Below are 20,094 nucleotides of genomic sequence, written 5' to 3' on the forward strand. Positions count from 1 at the left end.
ATTCGGGTCACTCGGTCCGTCGGAGGCCATCACGGTTCAGTGAACCGAGATAGGGAAAGGTCTTAAGATGAACCGCTTTTGCAGCAACCTTCGCGCTACATTTCCTCATTATTTTGTGTTGAGCACGAAGATGCAGTCGCACATTCACTCTGCGCATGATCGCCTCCAGCATGATCTTGCCGCGGTTGGCACGTTTTAATCTGCAGTGATGAGCGGTTTCAGACGCAGGGCGGGAGTGATTCTGGCGGGATAATAATAGTTGATGTGACTTGGCCTATTACGGAGGCATTTTCAGTCTGCTGTCCTTGAGCCTTGACACATTTTCGGGGAGGGGGTCAAGGTTCGTAGTGGGTAGGCGGCCATGATGATGTTCTCGCGCCCAAATGGCACGAACCACTCGCCAGTGGTGCAGCAGCAAGCCTTTCGGAAGCTGACGGAGATGATGCACTCGAGCTCGGAGAATCAGAGCTGTGCAGATTGCACGTCGCGTCTGAACGACTCTATCTGGGCCAGTACAACGGTCGGTGCGTTCCTGTGCATTCATTGCGCGGGTTCTCACCGCAAGCTTGGCGTTCAGCTATCGAGAGTCAAGTCGCTTCATCTCGATACATGGACAGACGAGGAAGTTGCAGCGATGAAGGGTGGCAACAAGAGCGTCAAGGAGATCTACAGCAAACACCTCGACGAGTGGCTTGGGGTGGACTCATCACTAAAGTTGCTGCCAAGTGCAGCCACAGAGTTGCGCGAGAAATACATCCGCGCGAAGTACGAGGCCAAGCAGTTTACAAAATTGCCGGTTACGATCGAAAAGAAAAAATATGATTGCCCAGAAAATCCGGAGGATCCAACTCTTTCAACCTCTCCTGGTAGGCCGGCGGAGGCAAATCAGCAAGGAAGTCCCGGTCGGACGGTGCAAAGTGCAGGGCCCACTGTGATGAAGGCTGGTAATGTTGTGGAAGTGAAAAAGCGCTTACTTAACTATTTTGTCGTCGTGGGTCGCGGCGCTTTAGTTCCAGACCAAAACAGTACGTACACCAATCTCAGCAGTGTTTTTTTTGCTTGTTTCCATCTCGAAAGTGTATTGAAATGTATCCACTTCAACTGTGTGCAGTTGAGAAAACGAAGAGCCCGACAGAAATACGATTCCTTCCGGCTGTGCTTGATATGTTTCCAGACTTGTATGGAGACGCGCCTCTACCCGCACATCTAGCCGATTTCGCGTTCCCAGAGGGTTTTGTGCTGAGCAAGTCCTACGTCGCCCCCGTATTCTTTTCGTTTGTCCTCACAAACATGAGTGGAGTCAAGATTTACGCATGTGCACTGAAGTTTTATGAGGAACTACATCCACTCGAAGTTGTATCCTTAATAGCACCGCACTATCACCGCCAGCGCCACCGTCGACGACCATCAAATGTCCCCCACCAACTTGACGAGAAAGATGACAACCAACGTACTCAGCTTCCGCAGTGGGTCCAAGATCTATCAGGAGATGCGGCAAGCGCACCGGGGCCGGTATTTTGTCCGAAGGGCATTGTAGTAACGTCGCTTTACCCGTACTTTTCAGCATTTCGCCAATTTCTGCAGCAGGTATTGCCTATCCGAATGCCGCGGGTTACTTACCAAAGATTGACTGTGTATCGATTGTCTTGCTAGATTTATCGAGTGACGCTATCGGAATCGCCGATGCCAATCGAAAGATATATTGCGAACTTTTTGGTGGAAATCCCGCTGCCACCACCCGGTCAGATACAAGTCCAGTTAACCTTGCCGGATCGCAATCTGGTTATTTCTCGCCCTCCGAAGAATGAGCTTCCTCTTGCCGATGTAAGCAGTGGCCTTTAGATTCACTACTGGATTCTGGCTAAATTGTACCATGCGCATCGTCCAGTTCCCATTTCGACCTCTTTTCCAAGTTCTGGACATCAACAACGTGCTGCTGGTTTTCTCGTGTGTAGCTTTGGAGCTCAAGGTATTAAATATCGCTTCTAAGATGCACGAAACGAGCTGTACTAATAAGATATTGCCGGCCTTAGGTCGTATTGTGCTCTAAGCATATTGGGCTGCTCACGCCTGTAGCGGAGGCGCTCTTGGCCACTTTACTACCCTTTTCATGGCAAGGGGCCTACATTCCTGTCCTCCCGACCTCACTTCTTGATGTCATTGACGTGAGTGCCAAATACAGATATGGAGACCGAGATTAACGAATTCTGGACTTCGATATAGGCACCTGTCCCTTTCCTAGTTGGCACCCACGCAGACTGTCTTAAGCAAGTAGTTGGTCGATCCACCAACGTTGTCTTTGTCGACTTGGATCACAATCGGTTAGATTGTTGCACCGTACTGCTTATAATGTTTGTTAGTTTGTAATGACTGACGCTTGCTGTGTCATGCTGCCTATCACAGTGTCATCCCTGCTGTGGATGACTCAGGCAAAAACATTTTAGTACCAAAGATTCCTGATCGAGAAGGATCTAAACTCCGTGCGAAACTGGCCGAAGTAGCTAGTGTACGTTGAAGTTCGTGAATGACTCATTATTGCAAGGCAGAAACACACCGACCGTGTTGATCACTTTTTGTAGATATTCGACCCGTACGCTGCAGGCATCAGTCGAGTAGATCTGGTTCGTACTTTCAATTTTTCTAATACCTCAAGGGGTGTTAAACCAGTGCTGCTTTTCCTGTAGGCCTTTCCAAACGAGGAACACCTCGAACCTATTGGCAACTTCGCCTCCGATCACGGGCAAACTATCCCCCTGTCAACGTCTTATTCGGAGTCGTGCATGTCGGACTCTCTCAACTCCCATTATTCGATAGGCAAGATCAAGCGCGGGAGAAGGTCGAGTGCAGCATTTAGTCTGCCCTCGTCATCGCTGTCCCCAGCTTCCTCAACATCATTTTCACGAACCGGTTCGGGTAGCCTGAATCGACACACTTTTTCTGCATCGACAGTGGCTGTATCTGCAACTGGGAACGATGCCAGCGGAGGGCTCACTGACAGTCAATACAACGAAACAGAAAAGTTTTCAACTGAGGGGATCCGTAAAGCATTTTTACGATTCTTTGTCACGCTTTTCAAGAAATATGCAAACTATTTGGTAAGTAATGCGATGATGCTACCGCGAAGGTTAGTGCTAATCAATCACCTATGCTTTATAGCAACGGGCTGTCCAAGGAGAATCAGGGATATCAGCGTTGTTTGACAGCAAGCGGTTCCTGCAAGACAATTTCGATGCTGCATCTCGTCCTTTTGTTGCTCAGCTGATTGGGACACAAATGTTCGACCGCTTTATTGAGGATCGGGTCTTTAGTCCTCAGCTTCCGGAAGTGCTGTTCTTTGACCAGTCAATTAATCAAAAGCTAAACCGTTCCTTGACAATCGGTAAGAAGAAATACGACTGCAGCTTCTTGGAGGATCGCTCGGATGAAATTCAAGAAACATTTATTGCCCCACCACCTTCAAACATTGGTCTTCCAGACGATGGCACAATCTACAAGGTGCGTTGTTACCTTAATTTCAATACTCTGGACATTTCCCTTTCTCACACATGACGTTTGTAGTATAAATCTTTCCCACGATTGAAAAAGTAAGCATTTGGTGCTCTTGAAATATGCGACGGTCAGTATTGACAGTTTGTGGGTTTCTAGGAACCTGTTTGGTAACGTGAGAAAGCCCCGTGAGCTTTACAGCTCTCGAGAACAACAACGTAATGTATCTCGAGTGAGTTTTCACCACGGCATGTTCAACACAGCAAAGTAAGCTCCACGAGAACACGAAGTCTTACTGTCGAAACACTCTGCTAAGCTATATACTTATTCTGGATACATCAGGTCATTTGTGGGCAGTGGTTCGAGTTGGGAAGCCACGCGCCAGCTTATCATCAGTGTAGGTCTGCTATTTGCTTGATAAGTGTTCATACTTCAGACTAACAGATGCACTATCACCACGGTAAACAGCTTCAGACACAATTCCGAATGTACAGTGCTCGGAAGAAATATCGCAGGAAGAGAAACGCTGTCGTATCGATTCAAAGATGGGTGATTGCCCGAATGAAGGTGAGGAGTGGTAGTCAGTCTTCTCGAGCCAATGATAAAAGAAGCACTAAAAGCATTGTCCTGCTGCAGGGAAAGGATGATCGACAGCAGTTCTTAGCACTGCGGAACGGAGCGATCATGATTCAGAAAATCTATCGCACGCATTACGCAGTGCTGAAGTATCGAAAACAACGTGAGGCCCTGCGCCAGCTTCAATTCATGGCGAGGGGCTATGTCGTCTATGCGCGCTATCGACGTGTGTACAGAGGCTTCCATCGTCTTCAAGCACTAAGGCGTGGAAGCGTCATTAAACGCAGCTACAAGAATCTGAAATTTCAAGTTGTTCGGGCTCAGTGCCGCATCCGAGGCTTTTTGTCGCGGAAGCAGACTACTAAGTAAGTAGTACATTTGCATCAGTGTAGGCTGAGAATATATTCTCTAACGTGCTTAATAGGTGGAAGACAGGGATGCTCGAAGAGGCCCGCCGAAAGGTTTACGATTTATGGGATCGATGTGACACACCACTGCTATATCGATCCAAGTTCTGGCTCACATTCAACCGGACAAATTTCTTTACTATCGGGGTGATACTTAGTAATATCATGCGAACTATCCGGTAGGTTCACTAACTTGTGTCTGATCACGACGTTGCATAGGTCTACCACGAAGAAGAAACCCGGCTCAACACATATTTCTCTGAAGGAAAAATGTTTCCAGATGTTACAGATAGGTGCCGGTACTCTGACGTGAATCCGCAAGACACAGGGAAGCAGAATGAGGTCCGTGGATCGGGTTTTGCTGCATTTAAGAACATAATGAGCCCGAAAGCGCGGGGTCCACACAAAACTATTAAAGAAGTTGTAAGTGAGGAAACTGTTTTTGCGATCACAAACATATCTAACGATATTTATCAACAGACTGCGAAGAGAATGAAAACAGAGCGGAGCAAGATATACATCGGATTGAAGCACCATACACAACGTCACGTTTTGGAGGAGCACTACAAGAATTTTAAAATTGACCCGGACTCGAAGAGGAAGAAGAGGAGGGTGAGCCACTGCAGCAGTCTGAATTGTTTGCCATGAACTCATGCGGATGATGGTGTATTGGCAGCTAGCGGCACTTGTATGGACCAGCTACGCCACTACAGACATTAGTGCTGAGGTACTATTCGTAAAGTGGATAGTACCAGTGGCAATGGCACTAACTAGCTTCGTCGTTTTGATTTGTATCAAGGTTGTCATATCCACCTCAATGAGTTCTGACCAGTCTAACCCACTGCCAACACAAATTGATCATCAAAAACAGGTACGAAAGTGTGCGCATAACTAACCTACAGCTCTCACTGAACACGCGTTCTGAACACACTGTAGCTTCGCCTTCGTGACGACCTCGCGTTTACAGTCAACGCAGCGCTTAAGTCGATCCGGGTTTCTACAGCCAGCTCCTCCAATTTATCGTCTCAGATACATTTACCCAACGATCGCGTACTCATCGAGCTACAGCACCAAGTGCGCATACTCGCGCTGCAGAACCACCGGCTTACAGACGACCTCGCTAAGTCGAAACGCCAGACGAGTGAGTTGCGTGTGGACCTGCAAAACGTGAAAGTGCAGCAACTACCGCAGTTGCAGCGCACTCGCTCCAGCAGCATTTAGAAATAATAGCTCATGTAGACGTCCCTCTCTCCCATTCCTCGTCAATTCATAGTGGCACAATTGCCCGTGAGAACAGCCATTTTGCGGAAGTTGAAGTGACGTTATGTGGTGCGCACCATGTTGAAGTTGCAGTGGTGTGGTACACATAACACATTTCTCTTTCTCTTCGCGACTCCTTGGCAGCATGCAGACGCACCTACTCACTCTGGACGACGCCCTACTGGTGCAGGTGCTGAGTTTTGCCGCGGAACGAGACGTGGAATCCGTGACGATGGCCTCCAAATTGGTGGCGCTGCACCTGCTGCCACAGTATCCCAAAATCTGGCGCGTCCTATTCGCTCGTCATTGGGAGACAGTCAACTTCCAACTGGATGCATTGACAGAGGATGCCAGAAATCTCGTGGTGGACGCACGACTTCGTGCGCTTTTGCCGCGGTGAGTACATCTTATCACTTATAAGGTGATGGGGTCCGAGCTATTGACAATTTGCTGTTTTATTCGATGAAGTGAGTGCACCGAAGCACGGGTCTTCCAATTGCTAACACGCGCAATAGCTCATTTACCGTCAGGCATGGACATTGGAGAGACACAGCGATCTCGGGGATATTCAGATACCCAGCATAGGTAATATACTTTCGTAGCTGTCAAAATATTGTAGATACTGATGGAGCCGATTTTGGTGTTGAAAAGAATTGTAGCACTGGAGAAAAAGAAGACGGAGAGCCAGAGCGATGATGCTGTGGTGACAGCATTTACATTTGATAGTAAACATTTTGGCAACGATCGCTCCGTGCGCTCGAAAGTGCCGTTTCCAACGTCACTCTATGTCGCGGTATTCAAGCGCCGAGTGCAAGACCCTACGAGCGAGAAAGAAATGTTCGTGTATCAAATCGGTGCGACTACAAGTGGCTACTTTGAAATCAGCATTTCTGATCCCGTGTCACGACCAAGTCCTCACACGGTGAGGAATGGGAGAGAGGAAATGACCGCTATTGGACTAGTCCCGTCCAGCTTTCCACTGGTGGGGAAACAACCAGGATGGATTACTCCGTCGTTTGGGTACCATGGTGACAATGGAAAGTTATACTCAGCGTTTCCTGTAAGTGTGCACTGGATTAGGTTGAAATACCTTTTCAAGTGATACTGATCAGTTTTGCTTGAGGTTCACAGAGGAAACCTTACGCCCCGCGGTTCGGCGTGAATGATACGGTCGGTTGTGGTATACGACGCAGCTCACAGGGCAATGGCCGGCGTGTATTCGTCACGCATAATGGTAACACTATAACATGTGAGTGTTTTATTTACCACTACAATCGGCTGTCATATGACGTCTCTGCGTCCTAGCTCGTTACCTCCCTGGATCAGGTCGATATATCCCGTGCGATAATGAGCACGAGTGGTTCCCTGCGGTGGGTCTGGGCTCTCCGAATACGATTCACGTAAACTTCGGTCAGCAACCGCTCAAGCACGAGCAGATAGTCGGTAAGGCTTCCGTACAGTTAGTTTATTGGAAAATGCATGCAATTAACACGATGAGCTGCGGGTCACTTGACTCAGATGAACTGTTTAGTGAGTGCATTGGGATGAACGCTCTTGTGGCTCGCGAAATGCTCCAAAACGTCAACAAAGCTCGCTTTCGCTCCGTGCGGCGCAACTGCATCGACGCCTTCATTGCCAACGTCCTGGAGCGACGACGTTTGACCACAGCATAAGGAGCACCAGCATGTTGCATTTGCTGAAGTGTGTACAGAAATCTGCCTGAATAAGGAACGCCTGATATAAATTAAGAAAGAGATTGCATCAGCTGACAATGCCTCGCTAAAAACAGACTATGATATCATATCATGTGCATGTATTGAATTAAGTTAGGATAAATTGAAGCTTCGACTTTTGAATGAGACTAGAGTGATTCCAGCAGTGCTGAATCGTAGAAGCGCTAACTTTAGACCATGCAGCCTCGCACCAGAGCAGTGCAGTTAGCTGGTCGACGTTGTACGGGTTGTCGAGGCCTTCGCCTAGGCGATCCAATGCGAACATCATTTTTTGTGATAAGATGTAGCGTTTAATGCTATTGATGACCCCCTGATCCAGCGGCTGGATCTTGGCGGTGGTGTTCGAGGGTAGCTTCTCAACACGGACATTGCTTAGAGAGAGACCAACCTAATGGTGAGGCGAAGCGTTATCTACCAATAGTAGAATATTGCGATTCTGCTCGCATTCTCTCATCCAGCGTCACCAGCCACTGTTGGTACATTCAGCTCGTCATCCAGCCCTTCTCAGTCCCGTCCGCGCAGCACAGCACTTGATTTGAACAAACGGCATATTGTCGTTTTGCCGGGGGCCGTCGGAAGCCCAAACTCTTCAACCGCCCACTCAGCTACTGTAGCTCATTGTACGACAGACTAGGTGAGCGAGCAGCCTTCTTGAGGATGGCTACCTTCTCGGACCAGGTGAGGCGGAGACGATTGGAGGACATGGGGGTGCTGAGGACGCAGTCGGCTAGTAAGCTTGAATGTAAATGTAGGAATGAAGTTCGGCTCGTAGGGCTTGAAGCGAAGGAGGATCACCTGCTGCGCGCCATTTTTTAAATTGAAATCAAAGTCGTGCCTGGATTGTTTTGTCAGTACCTTGCCCATCACTATCCCATCTCCCTAAATCTTTCCCGACTATAAAAATTGCGAGGTTATTAGTTGAAACCCCGTTCCTGATTCAGGCAAATTTCTGTAGTCTTTTAAATCTGATAATCCTTTCCAAAATCATATCTCAGAAAAATGAAATTTATCGGTATTTCAAGATTCTCTAACTGGAATGACGACTATTCTCTCCGACGAGCTCTTGGCTCATGTTGTAAGCTTCGCCGCGCCGAGGGACGTCGAGTCTGTCACTGTGGCGGCGCCTGTGGTCGCTCGTAATGTGGTACCACGGTTTCCAATCATCTGGAAGACCATCTTTCGCCGCCGTTGGGAGGCACTCAACTTTCCACTGGACAGCGGCGCACATCTACAAATGAACGAAAAATTGGACACTCTGTTTCCCAGGTCAATAGTAATTTTGCTATGTTTGATCAGCTTTGTTGACCGTGAAAACTGACAGCGTTGTGGGTGAATTGCTTCAGTTCGTGCACTGAGAGTCGCAAATTCCAGTTGCTGGCCCACGCAATTGTCCCCGTGCCTTCCTTTGCTGACATTAGAGAGACGCAGAAGGCTCGGGGCTACACAGATGCATACCATCGGTGCGTAGATATCTTGCTGTACTACTGTACAAATAATCTGGCTGAAAGCTGACGCGCCTGTTCTGGTAGAATTGTGTCGCTGCATGCCCCAGGGTTAAGGGAATCACACTCCGTCGACTTTGCTCTGGATGGAGGCATGCTGGGGGATGATCGATGTGTTCGGGCTAACATGCCTTTCCCGACTACGTTTCATGTTGCGGTCTATCAATGCAATCCAACAGAAGAAGCCAATGCACACGGACAAACACGGCCAGTGTATCAAGTCGGCGTGGTTCCCGGAGGATACTTCGAGCTGAGTCTGTCGAAACGACAGCACCGACACGCTAGGGCTCCCACTCTTTCAGGCCAAGAAGCTATGACGTCTATTGGTCTGGTGAACTCGAAGTTCCCGCTGGTGGGCAAGCAACCAGGGTGGACACGGATATCACACGGATATCACGGTGATGACGGTCGATACTATCACGGCACTCCTTTTGAGGTACAAAAAATGTATTACTTTGAAGTATTAAAGTAGCGATTTGAGGATCTAGGTCGATATTAACTTGTGCTGTACAACCTGGTAACTCCTTTAGCAGGGCCGTCGGCTTGGTCCAGTGTTCAAGTCCGGCTCTACAGTTGGTTGCGGAATCCGCATCAATCCAAGAACAGGGACAATGTTTGTATTCTTTACAAGTAATGGCGAGTTAATCTCTGGCGAGGATGGCGCTTATGTGGAGTGTGGGCATCAAAATTGGTACCCGGCGGTTGGACTGGACTCGTACGACGGGTTGCACCTCAACTTTGGCCAAGAACCTTTCGTGTGCAGTGCTATCACTGGTACAGTATGCAACGACAAGCTCGCGGCAAAGTTTTCTGTGGAAGTGTTGTCTTTTCATCGATTCTTACGAACTGTGTTGATTTTGTCGTAGATGAGCTGTTCGAAGAGTGCAATGATATGGCGACTGCCGTTTCAGAGCAACTGCAGTGGTACGATATCAGTGACTCGGACTGCCAGAGCTCCGAAGATGAAGAGGACGACGACAACAATGATTTAGGAGATGGGTTTGGATCGGACATGTCGGACGAGGCAGACTGATCGTGCGCATCCATGCCATGCGCCGAGCAGGGATGGACGTTGCATGAAACTTTCTCGTCTTTTCGTTAGTTTGACTGCTTTGAGTTAGCCATTTGAAGATTTGCCTTCCGTGAACAAGCCGATTTTTATTTGCGGTGTGAAGATCGTGGTCTTATGTTTTTGAACTGAAAGAAAGACCGAGCTTGGCATAGAACAGTACTATACAAATCTGACTACAATCTCGTTCAGAATTCTTCATAAAAGCATTAATGTACGCTAAATATAGGCTTACGTCCTCCGGGTGGAGGTGATCACGCAGCGGCTAGAATGGATAGGTGGCGTGCTTCGAAGAAAATATGCGAAAGGTGGCCCCACTTCAAGGTGCACCCCTGTGTCATATTTCGGTAAGCTAAAAAATCCTGCAAAGAAATGCACTGTTAAACATAAGGCGGCAAATCGACGGACTATACTGTGACCGGGTGCCGGATGTCCAACCTCGTGCTCGCGTATAATACAAACTTCATTCGATAGCAACGAGCATGTCGGAGCCGACGGCGCAATCGTCGTAGCCGTGCAATGATTGTGTCACATTTTGTTACATTTTGTGGAGCAGCTTGCAAAGCTGACGCTTGATTGGCTAGAAAATGTTCCAGCTCAAATCTACAAGCTGTCCGTTAGAACAAAGCTCCCCTTGCGCTGGCAGAACAGCCTATGGAACATCCTACCTACCTAAACAGCCCATACAAACGTCAAGATATCATCCTTTACCCATCACCCGACGTCCATTGTCCCAACAGTTCAATGTGTTCAACATGCGTTCCGAAGGTCCATTCTGGAATTGTCACCACATGTGCCAGGCACACCGACCATCACTCAAGCGAGCTCCCTGCCGACTCACGGCGCTGGACGACGTGCTATTGCATCAGATCCTGCTCTTCTCGAGCGCACGAGATGTTGAGGCACTGGTCGTGGCAGCACGTGTCGTTTCCCAAAGCGTACTGCCGCGCTTTCCAGACGTCTGGCGCGATCTCTTCGCACAGCGCTGGGCGACTCTTAATTTCCCGCTGGACGTCGAGGCCACGCTCGAGATAGAGCCGAAACTATGCGCGCTCTTCCCCAAATGCACGAGCGAGAGCCGCATGTTCCAATTGCTGACGCACGCTATTGTACCCGTCCCGTCATACGCGGATCTGGATCAGACCAGGCGGTTCCAAGGCTACAGCGATGTCAAACACCAGTAAGCTGCAAGAGAATGAAGACAAGCACGGACGCGATGATTGAGCGGATGTTTCTTGTGTATGTGTAGGATTCAGTCGCTGCACGAGGCGGACACGAGACCGTCACACGTCGTTCGCTTTGCGTTTAGCGGGGACGAAATGGGCGATGACCGCAGTGTGCGGGCCAACGTGCCTTTCCCGCCAGGATTCCACGTTGCAGTGTTCAAGCGGCGTGATACTGGGGAGGACGGTAGACCAATGTACCAGATTGGACTCGTGGCGAGCGGATACTTTGAGATTCAGATTATCCGTCGAGAGAGGCCAGCGATGAGCACTGAGACCCAGGAAGAACAAGAGCAGCAGATGCAACTTGTAGAAGAGGAACTGACGTCTCTGGGACTGGTGCCGGCAAGTTTTCCGTTGGTGGGGCGACAACCAGGCTGGAACCAGAAATCTTACGGTTACCATGGAGATGATGGCCGCTTTTATCAACAAACCACGAGGGTGAGCTTGAACTACATGTACTTTAAGCTTGAACTCGCATGTGATCAGACTTGTTAAACAATGCTTCTTTGTCTTGTAGGGGCGACTATTCGGACCTCGCTTCGGGGTGGGCGACACTGTGGGCTGCGGTGTGCGGCGGAATATGAGCACAGCCCAGTCGCACGTCTTCTTCACAAGCAACGGCAAAGAGCTTGATCGGGTGGTGGAAGGTGACATCGAGAGCTCTCACACGAGCTGGTACCCGGCAATCGGTGTGGACTCGTACAACGAAGTTCGCGTCAACTTTGGACAGGAGCCATTTGCACACGACAGCATTGTGGATGAACTGTTTGCCGAATGTGAGCTGGGTGTGGTTGGTATGAAAGATTTGCCCTGGCATTATATCCGGGAATACAGCATCGAGTGCTTGGTGTGGCGTCGCCAACAGACAAGTAAGGCACGAGCTCGTGCCACGTCGGAGGAATGGAAGGATGCTATCTCTGAAGACGAGCAGGGCGAGGAAATCTGTGTGAAGAAATGGATGATGGGGATGCTGACACGCCGACAGCAGAACCGACTTGCTTCAAGCGAGGAAAACGCAAATGATGAGCGCTTCTCGTAACATCAGTTGGAGCGCTGCCATTAAGAAAGTTACTACTTCGTAGTACTAAGTACTACTACATGAAAGTCGAATGTATCAGTAAATACCACAGTAAAACGTTCTTAAAAAAATTCGTGCTAGATGGCGTAGTGCTGTCTACATGCGCTCTATTAGAGGGCAATCTACCTGATCGAGACAGCATATCACTGCATCTCTACTTGACGCAGCCCTTCCAAGGTTACGTTACAACGTGTCATGAAGGCCGACAACCGACCACTCCTTTTAGCGGCCATTCTACAACACTTTCAGCTGGGACTCCATGGCGTCTACAAGAGCTGGGATGTTTTCTTTGTCGAGCTTGTGTTGTGTGCAGAAGGCAGATGCTAGCTCCTGAGGGTTTTCGTTGCGGTGTACTGGTAGCTTGATCGAAGTACCATCACCCATGTCAATGTCGAGTGTGAAAAGAAGGACACCTCGAGGATCCACGAGAGTCTCCGCTTCAGTTTGTGGCGATTTTGCAGGCTCGGCTTGACGTGGAGCTTCCGGTTGGGCAGGTGATTCAGCGGTGGACTCCCCGGACTGTTGCTCTCCAGGCTGTCGCTCGTCGAGGGTGTTGAGAATCGACTGCACCAGCACATTTTGACACGCTAGCAGCTGATCTCCGTCAAACTCGACGCCTAATTCTGCGCGTACAATCTCGTGCTTCTCTAAACAGAACGTGTTGGCAACATTGTGCGGTTCCTGGCCTTTGAAGTACTCGAGATTGTACACGTTGCCACTAATTGTGACTGGAATGGCAAACAGCGGCTCCGGTCGTGTCGGTTGCGCAGCTTCTGCTGTGTCCTGTTGCTGTGGGATTGCGGCAATCCGTTCACGCACAAGAGACGAAAGCTGCACGACGTTATTGGTGAATCCCTCGCTTTCACCCAAGCCTACCGCAACGAGGAACCGCTGCACCGTAGCTTCGACATCGTCGCCTTCAAAGTAATCCAGATCGGCTTGGCGCTGCTCATCAAGGTTTATCGGTACCGTAACGAGTGGCTGTCGCTGTTGCTGAGCTGTACTTTGAGCCAGAGCCTGGGCCTCTTGCTCCAACAATACAGCCATCCGATTGTCCACAATACCGACAAGTTGTGGCATCATCGACTCAATTGTCGCGTCGTCTGTAATCCCATTCTCACTCAAGAAACGCACCGCCGTCTCTCGAGCGGTAGATCCGTCATAATGGACCATAACCGCCGGTTGGTCATTCAGCGTCAGCGGCTCCGAGAAGAGTTCTCGTCTCTGTAGGGTCTGCTGTGTCACGGGTTCTTTAATCTGCTGGCTTTGCTGTTCGAGTTCTGTTTGCCTATTGTTGATCTCATTGACAATCTGGTTGGCGATCTGCGGTGCCACTCTGTCCATGAACTCTCCGTCGTTTACGCCAATGCCACGCAGCGTCTCCACGGCTTCATCCATTGGGACACCCCCTTCAAAGTGTCGGACTGTGATCTCCCTTCCATCCAACGACAAGACAAAGGCAAAAAGTTCCTGCTTAGGGGGTTGTAGCTCCTCTAACTTCTGGTTGACAAGTGTAATCAACTGGGGGTATACTTCCCTCATGACGTCCATGCTGAAGCCGCTGGCGTAGAGGAATCTCTCCACAGCGGCTTCAGGGGTCTCCGTCTCGTATTTCAGTAGATCGCCCGTATACCCGTCGATGGTGAGTGGGATGGAGAGATGCACACTAGGTAAAGCCTCATCAGGCTGTGTCTGCTGTTGCTGGGCCGCCTCCACCTCCTGCATTTTGTCCTTCAGCAGACCTGACAGCTGATCGATGACAGCGCGCACTTGAGCGTCGTCTGTGGCAGCCGTTAGTCCGTTGGAGCGAGCGAAGGACATTGCAGCGTCCTCGAAGCTCTCACCCTTGAGCAGCTGTAGGTTTTTGAGCGACCCATCGATGGCCACGGGCATCGTGAGCAGCACGTCGTTATTAATGGCTTGTTGCTGGGCCACCACCAGCGCGGGTAATAGCAGCAGCGACAACGTTTTGACCATGGTGACTCGCAAGGGGAAGATCAATGTGCTCCGCTTCACGTGCTGGCGAATCGGGAATGACTGGCACCGTTGAAAGGCGAAATCTATGGAAAGATTTTGCTGGAAGATACGTCTGACCTTTGGAGATTGTTCGAGTAACCTTCGAGCGACCGCATTGGATGATCTCCTGTACATGGACGGTTCCAGAACAAAATTTGTACTATAAAAAAATAGAATCATTTATTTATTTAATTTAAATATTACAAAACCAATTTTAAAGGAGAATAATTTCCGAGAATAATATTTTTAAAATATAAAAACAATAAATAAAAATGTCCAACGGAAATGCGTCACAATGCGATCCGATTAAAAGCAGTAATTCCGAAGCCAGCATACCGGTACATCTGAAGCACCCAAAATCTGACCAAGCTAGAATGCCCCAAACGGGCTGGATTTGAAATTCAGCTTTAGGCAAATTATTAAATCGGGCTGGACAAGTTCAATTGGCAATCTATTCGTTATTTATTCCGGTTTTATTCAGAGTATCGTTGTTCCAATTTTCTTAACTGTTCATGTAGCAACTTAAGCTCTCTTTTAAAAAAAAAACGTGCTTTACGAATATTTAAAGCACTTGTATCAGTATAAAAACATGTATTATACTACGTTGCAAGAAGTTATACCGGTATGTGGTAATTCCTGCTACCCCCTAGGTCGGCTTCAGTCTTAAGCACCTCAATCTGTAGTCAGGTCACATCGAAATGCAACGTTACGCAGTTGGTGCCATGTGTCGTGAAACTGCATCTACAGCGATATTTCTTGAATTCGGAGCATCTGAAATCGAGAAAGGTGACAATAGCGATCTTTTTAGAGAGGGAGAACATCTGGAGGTTGCCCTTCGGTTTGAAAATTCAAAAGCTACCCGAAAGTTCAAGCTTGCCTCATTTCGAGATTTCCATACAAAAAACAGGAGTACGAAGCAACGTTGAGATGGCAGCCCAGATCGCTGATCGCAGCAACACCGCGATGAGCTTCAGCAATGGAGAGAGTGCGCCTGAGCTGTCCAAGCTGGAGGCCACACGCCTGGCGCTGGCGCAGGAGCAGAAGAAACGCATCGACGCCGCCGTGGCGCGAGTGACCGGCAAGAAGGAAGGCGGCAAGCGGAAGGGTCTGAGCTCGCTTGACACTGGCCACCTCAGCAAGAAGAGCAAGACGGTAGTGGATGTGGCCAGCGATCAGGTGGACAAGAAAAACTCGATCGCACGAAGGATGGTGGACAGGTTCTCTGCTATGCCTGAGCCCGAACGCGAGGAGGAGGTTGACCAGCAGAATAAACCCACGACGCGCTCTGTGTCAACACAGCAGTTTGTAGCTCGCTCCACGACAGTTGCCAGTCCGTTGGACAACGCCCTACGGTAGGGCGCTACGTAGAGGTAGTAGTAGAAAGTAGAAGCTGACGGGTTGAGTGTGTATTGTTGATGCTCCAGTGAGACGACGGAAAAAATGGTGGTAACCACTACGATCACGACGGTGGAAAAGGCGACCGCGAAAAAAGAGAATGTTGAGGAAGAGGATGCACCTGCTCAGGCGAAAGAAGAGGAGGAAGAGAAAGAGGAAAAGAACGATTGGGACGGACCCACCACCAATTACCACGTAAAGCAGCTCGGTCTGGACGATAAGGTGGACATTTACGCGCCTGTAGTACAGCAGCAGCACGACGTACAGCGCGTGCGTGAACGTACAAAGTACATGCCTAGTACCAGTGGCGAGAGCATCAACACGCTCAAGGCGACGAGCGATTCAGAAGCCGATTCAGATTTCGCACTGAAGGATCCAATTAGTCAGGAGAGCGAGGAATCCGACGCCGTGTCTCTACCGGAGGTTGACGCGAGTGAGACTCAAGCGCTTGCTGAAGAGGCAGAAGAGTTTGAGAGGCAGACTGCCATTCAGACGGCTGAGATCCGTCGGACGTGGACCAAGCGTGTGTTTGTCTACACGCCTCTGTTCATTGCGGCAATTATTGTACTATTTTTTGCGCTCCTGTTTGCGATCGACTGGTCGCAGGAGACATTCCAGTTCTGCGAGATTGATGCAGAGAAGGCAGAGAGTACGTTTTGCTGGTTTTGTTCCCGCTGTTGATGCCGCGCTCTTGTATCTAGCTCCATAACTATTTTGATTTGTTGCTATTGCTGCTGAAGGCTCTGAAGAGATTTTCTCGTGCTCATCGTTCGTGGAAACGCAGTCGTTGATCAAGTCCACCCTTCGGGAGACTGTGGAGAAGGTGCAGGAAACAGTGCAGTCGTACTTCGAGTAAGCTGAAGCGTGGATGTTCCTGTCTTTTGCCGCCGTGGAGCCAGCCGTCAAGGGAGTCCTGGAGCCGGCGGACAGGTAGGCAAGGATCTTCACCGCCGCAGCAGAGCGGCGGACAATGCGGCCGGATATATTAGTAGTTTGCATAGTGCGTTGATGGATTTGATAACTTAGGAGTAACACGGACACATGCCACCACGCAGCAAGTGATCGGTTGATGCAAGCCGAAGATCGATAGCCATTTCTAATGCTACGTCAGTTAAGTAAATTCGATATCATGTTTTACAGGGGACACAATCATTCTCTCTTACAAACGCCAAGTTAGTCGCCCACCAAGAGCACCTCGATCATGGCGACCTCCAAGACCGTGCTGTCCTTCGAGGGCGAGCGCGAGCTCGTGACGGAAGCACGTGCCCACGAGTTGGTGCAAACATACGCGAATGAAGAGGCGGAACCGCCGGCCTTCACGCACATCACGCTGCGCAACAAGAGCTACACCATCGAGGCAGCGCGAGTGATTGCCGCGTTCTTCTCGCGTCTGGAGGCTCGCGGTGCCTTCGCTCAGCTCACGAGCGTGGACTTTGCCGATATGATCGCTGGTCGCCCCGAGGACGAGGCGCTTCAAGTGCTGTCCACGCTCTGCGACGCGCTGAGCGCCATCAAGACGCTCACGCGCATCGATCTAAGTGACAACGCACTAGGCGAGAAGGGCGTGCGTGCCTGCTTCGGCCTGTTGCAAAACCAGGAGCAGTTGCAGCACATGTACTTCTGCAACAACGGTATCTCGGCTGCGGCTGCGGGTGTCATTGCACAGGAGGTGCTGCTGTTCCGCGGTCAGGACACCCCCACCAAGCTCGAGACCTTCCACTTCTACAACAACATGAGCGGCGATGGTGGTGCCATTGCGCTGGCTAAACTACTGCCGCTATCCCCGGCACTCAAGGATCTAAGATTTTCAGCCACTCGAGCTCAGAGGGAGGGAAGTCTAACGTTTGCTAAGGCTCTGGCCTCGCTTCAAAAGCTCGAGAAACTTGACCTAAGCGACAATACCTTCAAGGCCCAGGGAGGTGAGGCTATCGCTGCAGCAGTCAAGAACATGCCCAATTTGGTGGAGATCAATCTCCGTGACGCTGCCACTGAGGACGACGGCTTGGTGGCCATCGTAGATGCGCTGCATGAGAGCGGCGCTGCTAAGTGGCTTACGGCACTGGATGTGTCTGGTAACGACCTGACTGCTGAGAGTATGCCGGCGCTGGGACACATGCTGCGTGATAGTGCTGCGTTGCGTGTGCTGCAGGTGGAGGAAAACGAGATCGGTTCCAAGGGCGCTAAGGCCATTGCCAAGGCTCTGAAGGCTGGAGCGCCGGCGCTGGAGAAGGTGGTCGCTAACGTGAACGAAATTGGCGCGTCTGGCGCGATTGCATTTGTAAAGGTTGTCGCTGACAAGAAGGCGTTCGTGAAACTGGAGATCGATGGCAACCAGATCTCGGCGGACGGTGTGGCTAGCATCGAGTCGCTCCTGGAAAGCATGGGGAAAAGTGACTTGCTGGGATCGCTAGAAGACAACGACGAGGACGAAGAGGAGGAAGAGGACGACGATGAAGAGGAGACTGCTGCGGTGAAGGACGTGACGGCTATGCTTGACAAGGTGACGATTTCTGAAGCAAGCTTTGAGTTCGAGAACAAAAGTCGTGAAGTTGTTGATGCTGCTCGTGCCGAGCAACTGCTGGAGGCTGCTGGGATTAAGGTGAACGAGCGTTCGCCGCTGCACTTTAAGTCTATTTCTCTGCGCGGAAAGAGCTACACCGACTCTGGTGCAAAGGTCATCGCGGACGCGTTGCTGTCGCGCCTACAAAGCGATCTCAAAGTGGTGGACTTGGCTGATGTGATCGCTGGCCGCCCAGAAGACGAGGCTCTCCGGGTCCTCTCCGTCATGTGCCGCGCACTTCGTGGCCACGGTCTGGATGAAATCGACTTGAGTGATAACGCACTTGGAGAGAAGGGTGTGCGCGCTTGCTTTGACCTCCTGATCCCACAGCCGACGCTCCGCCGTCTCTTGTTCTGCAACAATGGCATTTCCGCTGCCGCTGCCAGTGTGATCGCCCAGGAGATCGTGCTGCAGAATGGGAAGGATGCTCAATCAACGCTGGAGGAGTTTCATTTTTACAACAACATGAGCGGACACGACGGCTGTGTAGCGGTGGCTAACGTCCTTGCCCAGTGCAAGAAGCTGACGCTTCTGCGCTATGCCAGTGCCCGTGCAGGCCCGGAGGCGAGCGAACAGATGGCTCGCAGCGTCAATACACACCTGCGTGACCTTAAGTCGCTCGACTTGAGCGATTGCTCGTTCGAAGAAGACGGCGCCACGCAGCTCGCCGAAGCCATCAGCAAGCAGCCGAGTCTTCAGTACCTCAAGCTGCGCGATGCTTTGCTGTGTGCTGAGGGTGCTACGAAGGTGGTGAAGGCGTTAGCAAGTAGCAAGATCCAATTGGTGGAGCTGGATCTGTCGGGTAACGAGTTGGCGGACGACGGTATCGTGTCCCTTGCTCCTCTGCTGAAGTTCCAATCGCAGCTGAAAGTTCTGCGCCTCGATGAGAACGAGGTAACGTCGGAGGGCCTGAAGGATTTTGTGGCGGCTTTGAGCTCAGGCAGCCTCCCGGCCCTTGAGGAACTGTCTCTGTGCGGCAACGAGATCACAGCCAAGGGAGCGATTGCAGTCGTGGACACCTTCGTGCCTACGAGGACGGCCCTTGCACGTCTGGAGCTAGACACCAACATGATCTCTGACAAAGGCGTGGAGCACATCAAGGCCTCGCTGGCTAAGCAAGGTAAAACCACCATTTTGGGCTCGCTAGAGGAAAACGACGGGGACGAGGAGAGCGACGACGAGTAGAGTAATGACCATAAATGCAACAATAACTGCATTCTAGTACTGGGAGGACAGCTTTAGCTGGCTGGACAGCCTAACCAATTTTATTGCATTGGCGGTGTCCCAATTGCGCGACCACAGACTGACCCTACAGTGCCCGCCAAATCATTAAGACCCCCGATTTGGCGGGACAATTCTGACAATATCTCGGCTTCTAGCCTGAGTTGAGAGCTGCTACTTTGATATGTTCTCTCTATTAGGCTTACAGAGGTGCCACTTGAGTTAACAACTTAGATTTCTATGTATCTGACAGGGCTGGTATACAAATTCAAGGTTTGGACATCAGCGTCAAATTTTTAAGACCACATCCTTTTTATGACGAAAAAACACTTTTATGAACAGACCTTACAAATTTCTATATTAAAAGAGTGATGTTCAAAATAAGTAGATGGTTGGCGGAAATGAGCGGGTAGCTAGACGCTACGGAGGCTGTGAGCCTTTAATTTGATAATGGGCCACGGCAAGACCCTCTCCCAACAAGAGTACTGGTTTATCGTCGGTCTCCACGACGGAGGCTCTGCACGAGATCGCTAGGAAGACAGGTCGGTCCCGTACGTCCGTCCGG

The 20,094-nt window shown here is 50.3% G+C and overlaps 7 protein-coding genes across 7 annotated transcripts; 6 read left to right on the top strand and 1 right to left on the bottom strand.

Moving 5' to 3' along the window:
- Window positions 1-361: 361 nt before the first annotated feature.
- Window positions 362-5,690, top strand: PITG_03240 (uncharacterized protein; the record flags this gene model as incomplete). The annotated part of the gene is made up of 21 exons (XM_002906274.1): window positions 362-1,025; window positions 1,112-1,587; window positions 1,654-1,824; window positions 1,889-1,969; window positions 2,034-2,165; window positions 2,224-2,321; window positions 2,404-2,506; window positions 2,580-2,621; window positions 2,685-3,099; window positions 3,182-3,495; window positions 3,559-3,584; window positions 3,646-3,753; window positions 3,829-3,883; window positions 3,955-4,053; window positions 4,123-4,427; window positions 4,487-4,616; window positions 4,812-4,892; window positions 4,950-5,081; window positions 5,146-5,196; window positions 5,269-5,340; window positions 5,406-5,690. 21 exons carry the CDS (start codon window positions 362-364, stop codon window positions 5,688-5,690), a joined length of 3,840 nt encoding a protein of 1,279 aa, XP_002906320.1.
- A 184-nt stretch (window positions 5,691-5,874) lies between these two features.
- On the top strand, window positions 5,875-7,402 carry PITG_03241 (uncharacterized protein; the record flags this gene model as incomplete). Its single annotated transcript, XM_002906275.1, has 5 exons — window positions 5,875-6,125; window positions 6,198-6,314; window positions 6,381-6,793; window positions 7,035-7,188; window positions 7,261-7,402. 5 exons carry the CDS (start codon window positions 5,875-5,877, stop codon window positions 7,400-7,402), a joined length of 1,077 nt encoding a protein of 358 aa, XP_002906321.1.
- Window positions 7,403-8,498: 1,096 nt separating this feature from the next.
- PITG_03242 (uncharacterized protein) lies at window positions 8,499-9,997 on the top strand (the record flags this gene model as incomplete). Its single annotated transcript, XM_002906276.1, has 5 exons — window positions 8,499-8,728; window positions 8,806-8,922; window positions 8,992-9,400; window positions 9,495-9,738; window positions 9,831-9,997. The coding sequence occupies 5 exons, from the start codon at window positions 8,499-8,501 to the stop codon at window positions 9,995-9,997; spliced, it is 1,167 nt and encodes a 388-aa protein (XP_002906322.1).
- A 791-nt stretch (window positions 9,998-10,788) lies between these two features.
- PITG_03243 (uncharacterized protein) lies at window positions 10,789-12,344 on the top strand (the record flags this gene model as incomplete). The annotated part of the gene is made up of 3 exons (XM_002906277.1): window positions 10,789-11,213; window positions 11,283-11,697; window positions 11,777-12,344. The coding sequence occupies 3 exons, from the start codon at window positions 10,789-10,791 to the stop codon at window positions 12,296-12,298; spliced, it is 1,362 nt and encodes a 453-aa protein (XP_002906323.1).
- A 227-nt stretch (window positions 12,345-12,571) lies between these two features.
- Window positions 12,572-14,358, bottom strand: PITG_03244 (uncharacterized protein; the record flags this gene model as incomplete). The annotated part of the gene is made up of 1 exon (XM_002906278.1): window positions 12,572-14,358. The coding sequence occupies one exon, from the start codon at window positions 14,312-14,314 to the stop codon at window positions 12,572-12,574; it is 1,743 nt and encodes a 580-aa protein (XP_002906324.1).
- An 892-nt stretch (window positions 14,359-15,250) lies between these two features.
- PITG_03245 (uncharacterized protein) lies at window positions 15,251-16,676 on the top strand (the record flags this gene model as incomplete). Its single annotated transcript, XM_002906279.1, has 4 exons — window positions 15,251-15,705; window positions 15,778-15,799; window positions 15,857-16,397; window positions 16,489-16,676. The coding sequence occupies 4 exons, from the start codon at window positions 15,281-15,283 to the stop codon at window positions 16,602-16,604; spliced, it is 1,104 nt and encodes a 367-aa protein (XP_002906325.1).
- A 245-nt stretch (window positions 16,677-16,921) lies between these two features.
- Window positions 16,922-19,493, top strand: PITG_03246 (uncharacterized protein; the record flags this gene model as incomplete). Its single annotated transcript, XM_002906280.1, has 1 exon — window positions 16,922-19,493. The coding sequence occupies one exon, from the start codon at window positions 16,950-16,952 to the stop codon at window positions 19,491-19,493; it is 2,544 nt and encodes an 847-aa protein (XP_002906326.1).
- Between the last annotated feature and the right edge of the window lie 601 nt (window positions 19,494-20,094).

This window comes from Phytophthora infestans, genomic scaffold (genome assembly GCF_000142945.1).
Source record: "Phytophthora infestans T30-4 supercont1.4 genomic scaffold, whole genome shotgun sequence".
In the NCBI taxonomy this organism is placed as follows: domain Eukaryota; phylum Oomycota; class Peronosporomycetes; order Peronosporales; family Peronosporaceae; genus Phytophthora; species Phytophthora infestans.